Genomic DNA, 16,082 nt, shown 5'->3' with positions numbered 1-16,082 from the left:
CCACCCCTTGTCACTCCCCACAAGGGAGAAGGCTAACCATGTAGTAGTAGGACCTTTGGAGCTTGCTTTGTAGACAGAAGAATACTCAAACCCTGGCCACTCCATAGCCATCTGTGGGTTCGGAGCAAGTCCTAGACTGCCAATTTAAGTCTGGAAGTATTACATCAGTTGGAGATCATTAATGTAATTTTTCTCAGTGTAACTGTAAGAGCAGTCACTGTAAGAGCAGCGTATTAAATGGTGTCACTGTAGGAGCAGTATATTAATTTTTAAAATAGGATATTGACAAATTAACATTTGCATTGTCAGACACACTAATTAATATTGAGTCATTGGGATATAAAATACAGATAGTATTCAAATAAAGTAGTCTATAGAGACTTTATTATTTGTCTAAGATATTGGCCCCATTTTTGTTATATAGGAGCAGATAATTTTCAGGCAATAATCCTAATAAAGTTTTCAAATATTATAGAGTACATTTTACACTTATATTTAAAGGACATTTTCTCTTCTGGCTTGTTTTTTAGAAACACTTATTTTTAGCCAAATTTTGGTCTGTATAATCTTTTTTTTTTTTTTTTTTTTTTGAGACGGAGTCTCACTCTATTGCCCAGGCTGGAGTGCAGTGGCTAGATCTCAGCTCACTGCAAGCTCCGCCTCCTGGGTTTATGCCTCAGCCTCCCAAGTAGCTGGGACTACAGGCGCCCGCCACCTCGTCCGGCTAGTTTTTTGTATTTTTTAGTAGAGACGGGGTTTCACCGTGTTAGCCAGGATGGTCTCGATCTCCTGACCTCGTGATCCGCCCGTCTCGGCCTCCCAAAGTGCTGGGATTACAGGCTTGAGCCACCGTGCCCGGCTGTAGAATCTTAAAGAAGTTAGAATATATGCAAGTTTTAAGCCCAAAAAAAGCAGTATGAAAGCACTATGTGTATTGTAACTTCACAAATTGTGTGTGTGATACATATGAAAAATATCTCTAAAGAAACATTTTCTGTTTTATTTCTAGATTTGAACATTAAAATAGCTCAGTATTATTTTCTTTGTTTGATTTAAAATATAAGAAGTTGGCTGGGCACAGTGGCTCACACCTGTAATCCCAGCACTTTGGGAGACAGAGGCGGGCGGATCATGAGTTCTGGAGATCGAGACCATCTTGGCTAACACGGTGAAACCCGTCTCTACTAAAAATACAAAAAATTAGCCGAGCATGGTGGTGGGTGCCTATAGTCCCAGCTACTCAGGAGGCTAAGGCAGGAGAATGGTGCAAACCCGGGAGGTGGAGCTTGCAGTGAGCCAAGCTCATGCCACTGCACTCAAGCCTGGGTGACAGAGCAAGACTCTGTCTCAAAATAAATAAATAAAACAAAAATAAAATATAAGAAGTTCTCTACTGGTCTCTCTAGCAAAGTCATGCATAAGATAAAAGATACTCTCCAGTCCAGGAATAAGCAAAGAAAACCAAAGAATTTTAAAGAGAATTTAAAAAGAATTCTTTAAAAGCTTCAACATAGAAGTTTTGTACTTCTCTCTAGATTCTTATCTTTCACCTTCTTACTCTTATTTGACATATTTTTCTCAAATTTGATTTTTCAGTAAACTAAAGCAATAAATTAAAAGAGACATCAAGAGGACTGATAAAGGCAGGTACCCTGAGTTGGCTGACTCATCCTGAGAACAAAAGAAAGAGACAGAAAAGCTAAAAAGTAGACAGCATTTCATCACACTCAGTAGATGGTCCAGTTTTTGTACAGATGCTCCAAGTAATTAATAAGTGATTAGAAAATGTTCAGTGTTCTCCATTTACATGGTGGGAAAGCATTTCATATATTTCCCAAATGCTGACTCTTGACGTTGCCACCCTCTTCGGCTGAATGTCTGTATGTGTCTGTGCTTCCCCACTATGACACGTGTGTTCCTTCTAAGAGAAGGTCGAGATGAATAAAGACATATAAAGATGATTTTAATTCTTGAGGGCTTGAAATTTGTTAGTGGTTTATTCTATTTTTGTTACAGATAATCTTTATTTCTAGGAAGAGTTTTACATGTTAAAATGAGAAATACAAAATCCCTTGGTTTTTACATTACTTAAGCCCACAGAGAATATATATGCAGTGGTACCTGTTTGTAAATAAATAAGTGTGTGTGTGTTTTTAAATTATTTTTAGATATTTAATAATTCATTATTAAGCAGAAAGTCACTATAGAGTTGCACATACATTTGTATTCCCTAGATAAAATTTTATTTTGTAGTTTTTATATCCCTGAAGACTTTTATCTATTTGGTAAAAATGATCCATATTATCATGTGTCGTATGTTTATTTCTAAAATTTAATAGGATTTGTTTTTAACTTTAGAGATTAAGGCTTTATAGCCATATTTTCTACATTCAGCTTGATTTTAACAGGAATAAATATGGAATTTATCGTATCCAAACAAAGGAAGAACTATAATAATTAGATATAATGATCATCAGACTGGGAACTTCTAATGAGTGGTCAGTATATATTATTTATATTTATGTCCTTCCCACAGACCACAGTGCCTGGCAGTTAGAGATTTTTAATAAATATTTGTTGATTGAGTTTATCTAGTCTTCATTAGATATTCCCAGTTTTCTACTTGTCTTATACACTCTTAATAATTTCCTTTTTAATTTTTAGGCAATGAATGGCTGCTTCAAGGACAGATACCATCTGGAGATATAGAGAACATTTCCAGTCAGCCAACAATTTCACTACAAATTCCTGATGATTGCTTATCACTTGAAGCCATTGTATCTGTCAGCGTGTTTCTTTATTACTGTAGTGCAGACAGCAGTGCTTGCATGATGAAGGCAATTTTGTTCAGTCAGCCTTTACAAATAACGGATACACAGCAAGGTTGCATAGCTCCAGTAGAGCTCAGGTATGTATTTTAGCCAGCCAGCTATCTAGCAACCCATTGCCACCACCTGCTGTCCCCCATCCTGACTATTACTGTAATTTAAGGAAAGAAAACTTCAGTTCTGCCTCTGGATAACAAGATGCCCATTGCTCAGTTCTAATAACTGATATTAAAATAAAGCTATGCTTCTTTCTTACTTTTTTTATTATAAACAAACTCCTTTGCTCTGGCTGATGCTAGCTGAGTCATTGATCATCATTGGAACTATGATACTGTAATCTGTGTTGCCATTTGGCATAAGACTGAAGTTCACACTACAGTAGAGAATACTATAAGATAATTTGCAATGAATACTGATAATAATAATACCAGATATTTTAACTAACTTTTTCTACCTTTATTAATAACAATCAGCACACTTGAATGTGTAAATTTCACAGTAACTTTAGGCAGAACTTAAGCTCCAGTCTGCATTTGTATAAGAACACCAAGTATTCAAGGCATAAAGTCTGTTGTAAGCCAAAAAAAAGTCTTTTCATCGCTGTAGAAGCTTAAGGAGTACATCGGTGGTAAATACGATCTTTATTCTCTTCTGTGGTTTTCTCAGTTGAGATATTTTTAAAAGAGAGTTTTTATCTATTTTTATTATAAATTATTTGTTGTTTAACATACCATTACAAATGCCTTAAACTTTGTACAGATAAAGTTGGACATAGAATCTCTAAGCACCGACTCCTTTTGCTGTTTTTGAGTGACTGTATTACCAGATAATCCCAGAAGTATTATGACTTTCAAGGAAAAAGGGACTTCAGGACACATTACTTATTGTCTGTGATAAATAATTTATTTTGACAGCTAAATTTGATGGTTATGTATCTTGTGTTGGAAATGTACATTTCACTTGTAAGCATTAAATGCAGATTTGTTGGGTTTAGGTTTTGAGGTTTTTTGTTCCCCTGTTCAGAATTTAAATTAGGGTCATTTATTGTGATGTTTTTAAAAATCACTTTTAAGCCTTCAAAGTGAAATTTTCAGTGTGAGGTGCTTTAATGCTGTTAATAGATACAGTATATCCTAATATATTACTCTTCAAAATATTAATGCTGAAACAGTGATTTAATGATACTATTTTTAAATTTTTGTTTTTTAACCCTTAAAGATATTGAAAAGGTTTTTTTCTATTGTCATAATTTATAACTACTTAAAAGCCTCATCTTGTTTTTCTTAAGACCTATTCAACATGTTTGTGATTTAATCAGCTTACAAGATTTTAAACACATCAGGTAAACCATGTTTATTTATTCAATAAATATTTATAGACATTGTGGCATAATATGCTTCCCTTCCCTGTAAAAACAGTGCTAAATTTAAAGTGTAATCTTTTTTAAGCATCATTGTCTATTTTTAATCTTTTTTTGAAATGTAGTACTAGTTTGTTTTATTCAAAGGTTAGCTGAATCTCTGAAGTAAGGATGTGTATAAATCGTGACATTGATTTAATCAGTCATCTGCTGAAACTACTTTTAAAGAGAAATATAGATATAAAATTAAAAGGAATCCTGTTTAAAATTATATGTAATTACCTCATAAACCTTTTCTCTCCACAAGCAATCAAAAAAATGAAATGTTCTGTAATGAAAGGGTGTATAACATACTCTCTATTATGGAGAATAGTCCTTAGTTATTGTATTTTATTTTACTTTATTTTTGAGACGTAGCCCCGCTCTGTGGCCCAGGCTGGGAGTGCAGTGGCGCAATCTTGGCTCACTGCAACCTCTGCATCCCGGGTTCAAGAGATTCTCCTGCCTCAGCCTCCCGAGTAGCTTGGATTACAGGCACACGCCACCATGTCCAGCTAATTTTTTTGTATTTTTAGTAGAGACAGGGTTTCACCATGTTTGTCAGGCTGGTCCCAAATTCCTGGCCTCAGGTAATCCACCCACCTCTATCTCCCAGAGTGCTGGGATTACAGACGTGAGTCACCGTGCCCTGCCGGCCGGCCTTAGTTATTTTTTAATCTCATTTGACTTACTATATTTCTCATTTCTAGATGGACAGGATGAGAATATTTTGGCCCAATCATCTTCTGTTTAAGGACATAAACAATTTCACACAAGAAGTATATATGATTTTAATTTGCTAATTTAGAAATATCTGACAATTTATTTTTCAATATAATATTCAAACACAATGTTTGTTGTACATGTTCATGTACAGTAAAAATGCAAAGGCATTTTTTAGAATCTATTCCCCTTCATTTGTCTAGACAGTTTTAGGTTAGCCTTAGCTTATACTTTTCTTGACTTTCAAAATACAGTTTTATTGAACATTGTTATTCTTACCCACTGCCAGTCTGCATTGTTTTTGACATTATAAGTATTATTTATATAGATTAATATGATTTTGAATAAATCACACTTAAGCAATATAAATAGGTTCCTAGAATTTATGACCAGGATAAACCTCTCACATAAGAGGAAGCACTAGAAAGTTTATTTTTGAAACTCGATCCATATCCTGTAAGGACTTCTGCATATTTTTTATCTTTTGCTTTTCTTGTTGCATAAATTATTATGTCCAGTGATAGTTTAAAAAGAACAAGATTTTAGTGTAAATCACCTCAATTGAAATGCCAGTAATGTGGCATTACATACATTTTATATAATACCGGGAATCTTTGCCCTAAATTATTCTGCTAGTTTGTCACTGTTTTTTTCCTCTTCTCTTTATTATTTCACAAATGGTAGAATTTCTTGATATGATTCCTGTAAAGAGTTTAGCTTATCTTGAACATTCTGTCTTAAGCAAATATTTAACAAGGGAAAACTTTGTAGTTCAATCACCCATACGTGTAACTTTAGCAAAATTCAATGACTATGAAAAATAATTTTTTTCTTAACTGTTCTAATAATATTTAGTTATAGTGTTATCAAACCTTCAGAAAGCTATAAATCCTAACACAGCCAGAAAAAAAAAAAATTAGTATGTGTTTATATAGGTGTGTGTGTACATACACAAAGATTAAGAATTATTTGTGATTCTTTTATGGCCAATATACTTTTGAGCTTATACAACTGAGATAAGTTACTCTTTGCTTGTTTTTCTGTAATTGGAAAATTTAGGAAGATATTGAAAATACATATCTCTATAATGTAATAATTTTCTGCCTGCACAAAGTTTACTATAATTTATGTCTACCAATTACAAATACAATAGTTACATTTGGCATCACGTTTAACCACAGTCGTCAAAATCTACTTAAATTCTATAGTTGACAGTTACATAAGAATATATATATACAGTGGGAAATATACACATATATATACAGCGGGAATATATACAGCGGGAAAATGTCAGTGGTTCTTGTGAATGATGGAATTACGGATGTTTTTATTTTAATTCTACTTTGCTGTTTGTTTTTTTTTTTCTTTTCAGTGAGCAATCTGTTATTTTTAAAATCACGGTGGAGGGAAACCCAAAAAGTTTAAACCCAAAAAGTTTAAAGAGTTAAAGTTAACTGAATCGTAAGCACTTACATAATAACTTTTTAAAAGTCTTTTTTATTACCAAAGCTCAGAACATTGTCTGGAGTCTTTTGATCTACTGGTTCTCTTAAGTATGTGATTTTGTGAAGATAGCAATGGTTATGGCTTCTTTTGTTCTGGTATTTTTATTGTGTAACGTAGCATAGTGGTTAAGAGCTTGGATTTTGCAGTAACTTGGATTCTGATCCTTTAAAATGGGGCTAATGTACCTGCCTCATATTCAATGAAATATTGTGTGTAAAGCGCTTAGTAATTAATGAAACTGGTAATTATTGGCTTAGTTACTATAATGATAATTTGGGACCATAAACACATATCGCCCTACATTTTCTTTGCAACTGCAATTTGTAAAGGAAAATCTCCCACTAACTATTGATTGTGTTAATATTCTTCATAGAGTTGGGTTCAAGAAGAGAAATGTTTTATAATGAAGCATATAACTATTTTATAAACAACATTGTAGTTATAAAGAAGCATGCCTATAGTGTCATTAAATTTTTGAAAACACTTTCTGGAGCTATAGGTAATGAACTTGCTTTGAGAGGGTCCAGACATACTCATCCTAAACCACATTCCTACAACATAATCCCAACAGCTTGCACCAGAGTACTTATATCTTAACCAAAAAGTTTCACTCCAGTGGTGCTTCACAAAATCTTGAAAGTGCTTTCACATATATTGCCTCATTTGAGCTTCAAATGACCTTATAAATCGGTCAGGTAGATGTTAGTTTACAGAGGAGGAGACAGCTTTACAATAGTGGTGACATATCTGAAGAACAGAAAACTCCCAGAATAGCGCTCGATGCCTAACGTGATGCCTGGTGCCAGCAGATGTTCAGTTCTGTCAAACAAGGGGAAATAGTGAGTGGTGGAGCCTTTATTCAGACACAGGTCTCCTCATTCCTAACTCTTAAGATGCAGAGGGAAAACAAACTGCTCAATTAAGAGTTCTTCCGCGGACGTTTTCTTAAGCCTTCAAATAAACAGAATAATAGATACTTATTGAGTTCTTACTATTTGCCAGCACTCATCTATTAGTGATGAGTGACCTTATGTGAGAAATACCATTTTTCCTTATTTAATCGGTGAAGAAACACACAGAGAGGGTAAGCATAATCAAATACACCAGCATAACCAAAATCACACATTTAGGGAGTGGCAGGGCCTGGTGGGAGTCTGCTCAACTCTCTGCTATATTGCCTCTCAAAGTAGGTTTTCTTAAAACATAAATCTTTCATAACTTTATAGTAACTTATTCCAAAGAACCCCAAAAGTACTAGCAATGATTGTTTCTGCAATTTAAATAAATCTATTTAATTAAACAACTATGCATTATATACTGTTATTCAGACCTTGGAACAGTCTATAATTGTTGTTTGTCAAAAGATTTTATGTACTAATTTTTCTTAATTTCAGATACTATCCAGAGTTTTTCTTGGCAGATAGATGTATTTAAAAAATAGCTTTCCTATGTTAGTTCTAACAGTGCTGTTTCAAAAGTTGTTTCAAAAGTTCTAACGGTTGGTCCTCAAAGGGTAATTAAGACTTATCATAAAGAGCCTTTTGCACAGGACTATCTCAAACCCTAAGAAGGTTATTCATATTTAAGAAAATTTTGTTGTATTAAATATTAGTCCAAGTGAGCTCTAGAAATATAGTCTTCTGCTTTCTTGTTTCATAAATAACGCTGGTGTGTAGACCCCTCCGCATGACTCAAATACTAATATATGCAATTCTGTTATAGTAAAGTTTTTACCATGGTCAACCTATTCCAGCATTAGGTACTTTTTGTTGTTGTTTGTTTGTTTTTGAGATGGACTCTTACTCTGTCACCCAAGCTGGAGTGCCGTCGTGCAATCTCAGCTCACTGCAAGCTCCGCCTCCTGGGTTCAAGTGATCCTCCTGCCTCAGCCTCCCAAGTAGCTGGCACTCACCACTGCTGGTACCCACCACAATGCCCGGCTAATTTTTGTATTTTTAGGAGAAACAGGGTTTCACCATGTTGGCCAGGCTGGTCTGGAACTCTTGACCTTGTGTGATGCGCCTGCCTTGGCCTTCCAAAGTGCTGGGATTACATGCCTGAGCCACCATAGCCAGCCTAGCATTACTTGCTGTTTTTTTGTTTTGTTTTGTTTTTGGTTTTCTTTGAGGTGGAGTTTTGCTCTTGTTGCCCAGGCTGGAGTGCCATGGCGCGATGTCAGCTAACTGCAGCCTCCACTTCCTGTATTCAAGCAATTCTCCTGCCTCAGCCTCCTGAGTAGCTGGGATTACAGGCGCCTGCTACCACGCTTAGCTAATTTTTTGTATTTTTAGTGGAGGTGGGGTTTTGCCATGCTGGCCAGGCTGGTCTCAAGCTCCTGACCTCAGGTGATCTGCCTGCTTTGGCCTCCCAAAGTGCTGGGATTACAGGCATGAGCCACTTTGCCCAGCGCACTAAGTACTATTAAAAGAAATTAAGCAAAATGCTACATACCAATGATTATGATTCATGATCACCTAAACACAGAATGCAGACTTATCTTTTCATTCTTAGTGTGCTAATTAAGTAGTAGTATGGTGCAGTAAGGAATTTGTTAATTTTGTTATAAACTCCCTCTCCTGAAATCCATAAGGAAATGTGATAATAAGAAAGTGATAATAGTGTCATATTTTAAAAGTAGAATCCACTGTTAATCGCCAAGATTACCTTTTCTTCCCCCTGTGGCACACTTTATTTAAATGAAGTATTAGCAATAATCATGTCACTATTTTGTCCTGAATAATTAAGAGTTTGCTTTTTTCCCATGTCTTTGCAATAGGATAATATAAGGAATAGTATTAAAAGTCAGAGGCTTTACTAATCTACCTGTATGTATTCCATGACTAACAAACCCTGGCCCCTTCACCTATGAGCGCTAGAGGTTTGCCTGGCTGCCTCTGGCTTGCAGAAGGCTGCCCCAGTCACAGAGCCTGGGTAAGGTGGAACAGGAGGCAGCCCCACTTGGCTTTTCTGATTGCACCCCACCTGTTTCTGAGTGTGTTGGTTTGGTTTAATTCTTCTCAAGCGTTGGAGTTGGAAAGTGAAAACCATAGACACTCACTGTGGAATGTTTGCCTGGTTGTTTTGGTGTGTCCCTCTTTTTCACTGGCGTGTCGCTTTCAAGTATACCAAAGGACATTTTGTTCTGTTGAAAGCCCCAGGACCAAAAGGAAAGTATTGCAACTATTTGCAAACATACTTCCCTACCTATACAAGCAGCCATGTACTAAAAAGCACTAAACAAGCACGAACAAACACTAAATAGCCTTATACCAGAAAGCATTCTTGTAACTGTCAGGGCATGGTATGAATTCCTTCCTCTTTAAGCAGCAACTTACTACAGGCTTGTTGGCTTTAAGTAATATAGAATTACGCAAATGGTCAGTTATTTTTTAATGTTGAAAACTTGAAAGTGTGAGTAATATCGACATAGTTTACTACCTTTTGCTTTTAATATACTTGGTTATGTATTTCCATTTGAAATAAAATGAAAGGAAACCTCAAACTGATGCTGAGAAGTAGACAAAATCAGCGCTCAGATTTAAATCCACCCAATTTAAATAGTTTTTTTTTTTCCCTTCCCGTTTTTTTTCTTTTTTTTTAAGAGACAGGGTCTTGCTCTGTTGCCCAGGCTAGAGTGCAGCAGTGACATGATCATAGCTCACTGCAGCCTGGAACTCCTGGGCTCAGGATCCTCCTGCTTTGGCCTCCTGAGTAGCTAAGACCACAGGTGTGTGCCTCCACACCTGGCTAATTTCTTAAAACATTTTTTGTAGAGGTGGGGTCTTGCTTTGTTGCCCAGACTAGTCTCAAACTCCTGGCCTCAAGCCGCCGGCCTCCCAAAGTGCTGGGATTACAAACAGGAGCCACCGTACCTGGCCTGTTATTCCTTATTTATCTAATGTGTGCTAAGCTCATGAAAAAATATATGTTGAGGTAAATAGGGCAAAACGTTAGTTGAGAAATTATGCTAATTAATGGGAAAAATAGACACATTCCTCTCTGAACATTTAGAAGGACTCTGCCCTACAACTGTCTTCTGTTATTAGAATTTGTAGTCACTGTTCTTAGTGCCACTGGAAATATATTCATTCTTTGAGCATGTGCAGGATGGGCTCCCTGTTGTATTTATTACACTTTTCAAAATGCTAGCAAGTTTTTGTTTGTATAGAGTTGGAATGTATTGTTCATGCATGCCTGTGATATTCATCATCAAAATATACCTGTAAAAAATAAACTCTCGCTTCCTCTCCACACCTTACGCCTCCCTCTTACTAAAAACAATAGTAGTTTCTGTTGAAGTTTTAGTGAGAAATTATGGTTATATAAATAACAGATATGGCAGAACAAGTTTGTTGTAGTATTTTTTTCCCTAGCATTTCTTAATAATAGCTTAGTTTTCAAAGGAGGGGAACAATACCCCATATGAGTTCAAATTAATTTTCTCTACTTTGAGGTATACCTTCCTAATTATACTTTACATAGGCTAATTTTTTTAAGTTTAAATTCTCACTGTTAAGTTGCATTGAGAAACAATTAGAAATGTTGTAATTGTCATCTCTTTACATGTGGATTATGAACAAATGAAAGTTTGCCGTGTGATTGCAGTTTCAAATTATAACATTTCATAAATATGTCAATTTAAGAAAATCAGACTCTTTCCCATCTTTTGTATGGATAGTTTATGATTTCATTTCTGAGAATAGAGTTGGTCTGCTGTGCTAACTTCATGTTTCTCATTCCAAAGGCTTGATTATATTTTTTCCTCCGGTGATTAAAAATGCAGCGAAAATCCAATTTACAAGTTCATATATTGATATTTCTAGACGTAGTCTAGTTCTAAAAGAATGTACTTGGTGTACATTTTTAAGTGTTTCATGTAGACAGATTAATATATTTTTGTACAACATTGTATTTCTACATGTATTTCAAGACTACTTTTCGGTGACTTTTTCAAGTGCATGTCTTAACAGAAGATTGGAATGAGAGTGCAGTGGCTTCTTTACTAGTCAAGAGAAGTGTAATACAAGTGATCATAGAAGGTGAGAATATGTTTATACTGTACATGGAAACCTAATGCCTCTTTTCTAAAGCTTTGTACATTTTTTTCGTGAATTAGATTAAATATTTTCTCTCTAAAACCGTGTTTCTGTTTTAATGTGCTTTCTAAGTATATCATGAGGTAGCTCTACTACTTAGAAACCTGTAAGCCATAATTTACTTGAGCTTTTGGGGAAATAGAAAGCAGAATACTTAGTTTAAAAAATAATTTTTTTAACTGCAAGCAGATACCTCAAGATCAAATCATACAATCATAATTACTATAGATATTTTTAATATGTATATTGGGAAAGGGTAATTATTCAATAAATGATACTGGGAACATTTGAAAAAACAGTAACAGAAATTAGATCTGTACCTAGCACTGCATACTGAATTTGAAAGGAATGAATGACATGACATAAAAAATAAAATTACAGAAATGCCAGAAGATAAAGGAGATGACCTATAGTGTTGAGGGTGAGGATGGCATTCCTGAGACTGACCTAAAGCCCAAAAGCATGACTGGAAAAGTTGACAAGTGTGACTCCATAAAATTTTAACCATCTACATAATGCAAGAGAACAGAAATGAAAAAAGGAAATGCAAACTGTGAAAACATTTTCAAGACACAAAATGGACATAGGATTACTATGTGTAGTATCTGAAGAGCTCTTATAAACTAATCAGAGGAAGATGCCCCAATTGGAAAATTGGCATGAGCATGCAGTTCACAAAAGAAAATAATGAAACATGTTCAGTCTCAACAAATCACGAAATACAAATGCATTCATTCAGCTATCTATTAAGCACCTGTTTTATGCCATATTCCAGGCCCAGTGATGAACAAATTAGACAAGATCTCTGCTCTAGAACTTGTAGTTGGAAGGAGGAAGAAAATGAATAAAACAAAAAGGATAAATGCCATAACAAGGTAAATAGGGGAGTCCAGGCCTCACAAATGAATTTGAATGATGAGAGAAGCCCAAGTCATGCACACCCACCTGTGGGAAGTGCAGATGCCACGTAGGCATCTGTCTTCCAAAGGGATTCCACCAATGACACTCATACTGGCCAAGTACATGACAGCCAGTGGATCCACGTTTTCTCCATTGTATTGTCAGACTTGAATTTTTGCCCGTTAGATATAAGATGGTCTGTCATTGTGTTGATTTGCATTGCCATGACCACCAGTGAAGCTGAACATTTTTCTCACTGATCCAGTAGTTGCACTTGTAAAAATTGATTTAGTAGAATACTTGCTTATGTGCACAAAAGTGTGTCAACATTGTAATAGTAAAAAACTGAAAATAACCTAAATGTCTCAATGGGAACATATTAAGTAAACAATGGTCTGTCCATACCATGGAATATAATGCAGCCATTAAAAATAATCAGACATCTTCTGGGAGGCCGAGGCGGGCAGATCACGAGGTCAGGAGATGGAGACCATCTTGGCTAACACGGTGAAACCCCGTCTCTACTAAAAATAAAAATAGCTGGGCATGGTGGCGGGTGCCTATATTCCCAGCTACTTGGGAGGCTGAGGCAGGAGAATGGCGTGAACCCGGGAGGCGGAGCTTGCAGTGAGCCAAGATCGTGCCACTGCACTTCAGCCTGGGCAATAGAGCGAAACTTCATCTCAAAATAATAATAAGTAATAATCAGACATCTACTTGTACTCACATGTGAAAAACAAGTTTCTGAATAAATGTAAATCTTATTTTTAAAAGCTCTATACACATCCACATATGTACATCTATAAACCATCCTTGCTTTGCACAGTAATGCATGACCATAAAAATGACCTTGCAAGCTGAGGCTCTGCAAAGCAATCTTAACAATCAGTGAAGGAAAAGATGATTGTTTCGTGACCTTTAAAAACATCTGCGAAAATATTAAAAGCTCTCTGTGAATTATAAATGAATGGGGAAATGAAAAACAGTAAAGCTAGTATTTATTTAGTATACCATAATTTAAAACATTGCAAATATTGAGAATTCAAGTTTTTGTCAGACTTACCAAGAGCGTTTGAACAGTGCTTGCTTGCATCTCGTAATTTGCAATACAGGGCAAGTACCTTTTCTATGCCTTGGCAAATTGTTACACTCCTTTCAGTTGTAAAATATCTCAGAGAGTTCTTTGGTGTATTTATGCCGGCATCACTTCCTTTGGGACATCATCTTTTCATTACAACCCATTTCTTCACTTATGTTGATAAATACTAAGTTCACTTTCACTGAGTGAGTGTCTCTGGCTTCTTACCTAGAGTCTCTATCAAAGAGCGCAGTATCAGCATTCCCACAGTCAGCCCAAATTTTATTTCCAGTGTTACTGCTTTTCATTTCTTTGCTGTATTCTTTGTCTTTTTTGGCCAGTTCCCTGTTTTAACTCTCCAGTTTTGTAAAATGTCACGTGCCTCTATCACCAGGACACAAAAAGGCAACACAACTACACATGTTGCTGTCTGTGCGTAACAGATGCACGGTGACCAGTCACTGATGGATTTTGAGATAAGTGACATTATTGGTTACTGACCATGGGACACACCTGTTATTAGTGAGTTGTGGGTTGAAGAGCTAACAGTGAAGTTTGTACTTAGTAATTACAGCTAATATGCCATGGAAATGAAACTTGAACTGTGTTGGGACTGGTGTTATTTAAGCCATGTAACTGAAATTGTGCCGGTCAGAATTGTTCAAAGACTGCCTATATATGTATATATGTGCATCTGCACACATATCTGTGGAAATATATAAAGGAATAGAAAAAAATATAGTAGGAGACAACAAATTCCTAATTAACAATATAGAGGTGAATTTAGGGAAGGGGGCAGGGAGGAACTAGTATTTATTGATCTTACACTATTTTTGTATTGTTTGAATTTTCATAGATTAATACTTTTTTAGAACAAAGTTGAGTAGAAGGGCTGAGTGTGGTAGCGCACACCTATAATCCTAGTACTTTAGGAGGCTGAGGTGGGAGGATCACGAGGCCAGGAGTTCAAGACCAGCCTGGGCAACATAAGGAGACCCTGTCTCCACAAAAAATAAGTGGGAAAAAGATTGCTTCCATTTCCCACAGTCACAAGGCTTGCTTTGTGTACATTCTGGAAAAGGTAACCAGAATTGTAATGAGAATATAAGAATGTTGAATACATAAATGTTTGGGGGGAAAAACTCTATGATGGTTATCTTAGAATATAGGGAGAAAAATATAAAATGAGAGTAAGTGTGCCACAGTTTACTGCAGTGTCTAAGATACCAACTCTGTGCTAGCTGACCCGACACTGTCACTTAACAGAATTGCTTCATCTCCGTCGGCATTCAGTTTCCTATTTGTATCTGGATATTAATACCCCAGAATTATTTTATGATAATGTTAGAAAAGCACTTAACACAGTGACTAACAGCTACTAAATGCTCAAGTCATTGCATTATTCATGCCATGGAGAGGAGTGAGTTTTCTGCCAGTGAATGTCTTCAAATAGAGTCTGGGAGGTGGCTGATTGGAGTATTTATCACATCGGGAGAAATGGAACCAGATGACCTGAAGTTCTGAGCCATTCTCAGAGACTGTGATTTGAGATATTTATGGAAAATCTGTTTCGCTTTATTTCAAAACAATAATTTGTTATTTATTCCTTCAGATTTTATAATACTTTTTGGAATGAGACATACACTACAAACCAATTCAAAAAATAGTGCATTTTACAGATACAGAGTTCTAATAGGGCTCAGAAAATTATTTAAAATGCTTTTAATCAAATGCAGCTTTATTAGTGGATACAATTTTGTATAACTCTAATCTCGCTAATTCAATTTATATTACATATATTTATTATAAACTCTTAACTAGGTGAGAAACTTAAGACTTAAAAGGATTTTGAGGGAAAAAAAAGTGATATTCACTCCCCTCCCTTTTTTCTGTGTAAGTAGTTCATGAGAAATATTTGCAAAACTCTTTATATACATAAAACTTAAGCTATTTTAAAACTCCATTAAAATGAAAGTCTTTTTTAAAATCATGGGCTATTCAACATACAGTAATCAAGCTATTTTACAAATCTGTGACCTCAGTCTTAACAGTTTTCCAAGGAATATACTGTTTTTTGTTGAGTTTTTTTTTTTTTTTCCATGACATCTGGAATACATCTAGATCTTTATGTTATTTTGTGCTCATTTCTTACCTTGCCAGCTGCTAAGGAGCAGAAACTGTCAAAGAAGATCACTGAACTGACAACTGTATTTCCACACTCCTGCCCTTTGAAATCTGCCTTTTAGCATGTGAGGCAACCTTCATCAGCATGTAGTAGCATGTCGGCCCTGGCTAGTTACTTTCCAAGAGGGAGATAAACGCCTCAAAATAAACAATGGAATTGCTTCAAGTCAGTTTTAAAATCTTTAGTTTTAATAAAACTAAAATGAGAAAATGTTTTCACATTAACTGCTTGGTGCCATTTTGCTGTTCATCAAACCACTTTAAGTTTACTTTCTTTTAGTTCAGATAATTTAGTTTTTAGTTTAAAAACATCTCCACAACTTTTAAACTATGCTTATATCTCTCGTGAGATATACAATACACAAATT

At 35.6% G+C, this 16,082-nt stretch overlaps 1 protein-coding gene across 5 annotated transcripts in view; it reads left to right on the top strand.

Annotated features, from left to right (window-relative positions):
* Positions 1-15,973, top strand: part of NHLRC2 (NHL repeat containing 2) — a 57,391-nt gene extending 41,418 nt beyond the window's left edge. Inside the window, exons 11-13 of one of the 5 annotated variants that reach the window (XR_002730499.2) lie at positions 2,665-2,908; positions 11,387-11,495; positions 12,328-12,381. Coding sequence is in view for 4 of the 5 variants with exons in the window: in XM_023206640.2 (XP_023062408.1) it covers positions 2,665-2,908; positions 4,117-4,174 (302 nt within the window). In the remaining variant the exon portion in view is untranslated. Of the gene's footprint in view, positions 1-2,664; positions 11,595-12,327; positions 12,382-15,690 lie in introns of those variants that run through there. The other 4 variants (XM_023206643.2, XM_023206641.2, XM_023206640.2 and 1 more) reach the window with 4 other exon arrangements.
* Positions 15,974-16,082: the final 109 nt, after the last annotated feature.

The sequence above is a fragment of the Piliocolobus tephrosceles genome, chromosome 9 (assembly GCF_002776525.5).
Source record: "Piliocolobus tephrosceles isolate RC106 chromosome 9, ASM277652v3, whole genome shotgun sequence".
NCBI lineage: Eukaryota > Metazoa > Chordata > Mammalia > Primates > Cercopithecidae > Piliocolobus > Piliocolobus tephrosceles.
The sequence above is the reverse complement of the archived record's forward strand: the minus strand, read 5'-3'. Positions and strand labels throughout refer to the sequence as shown.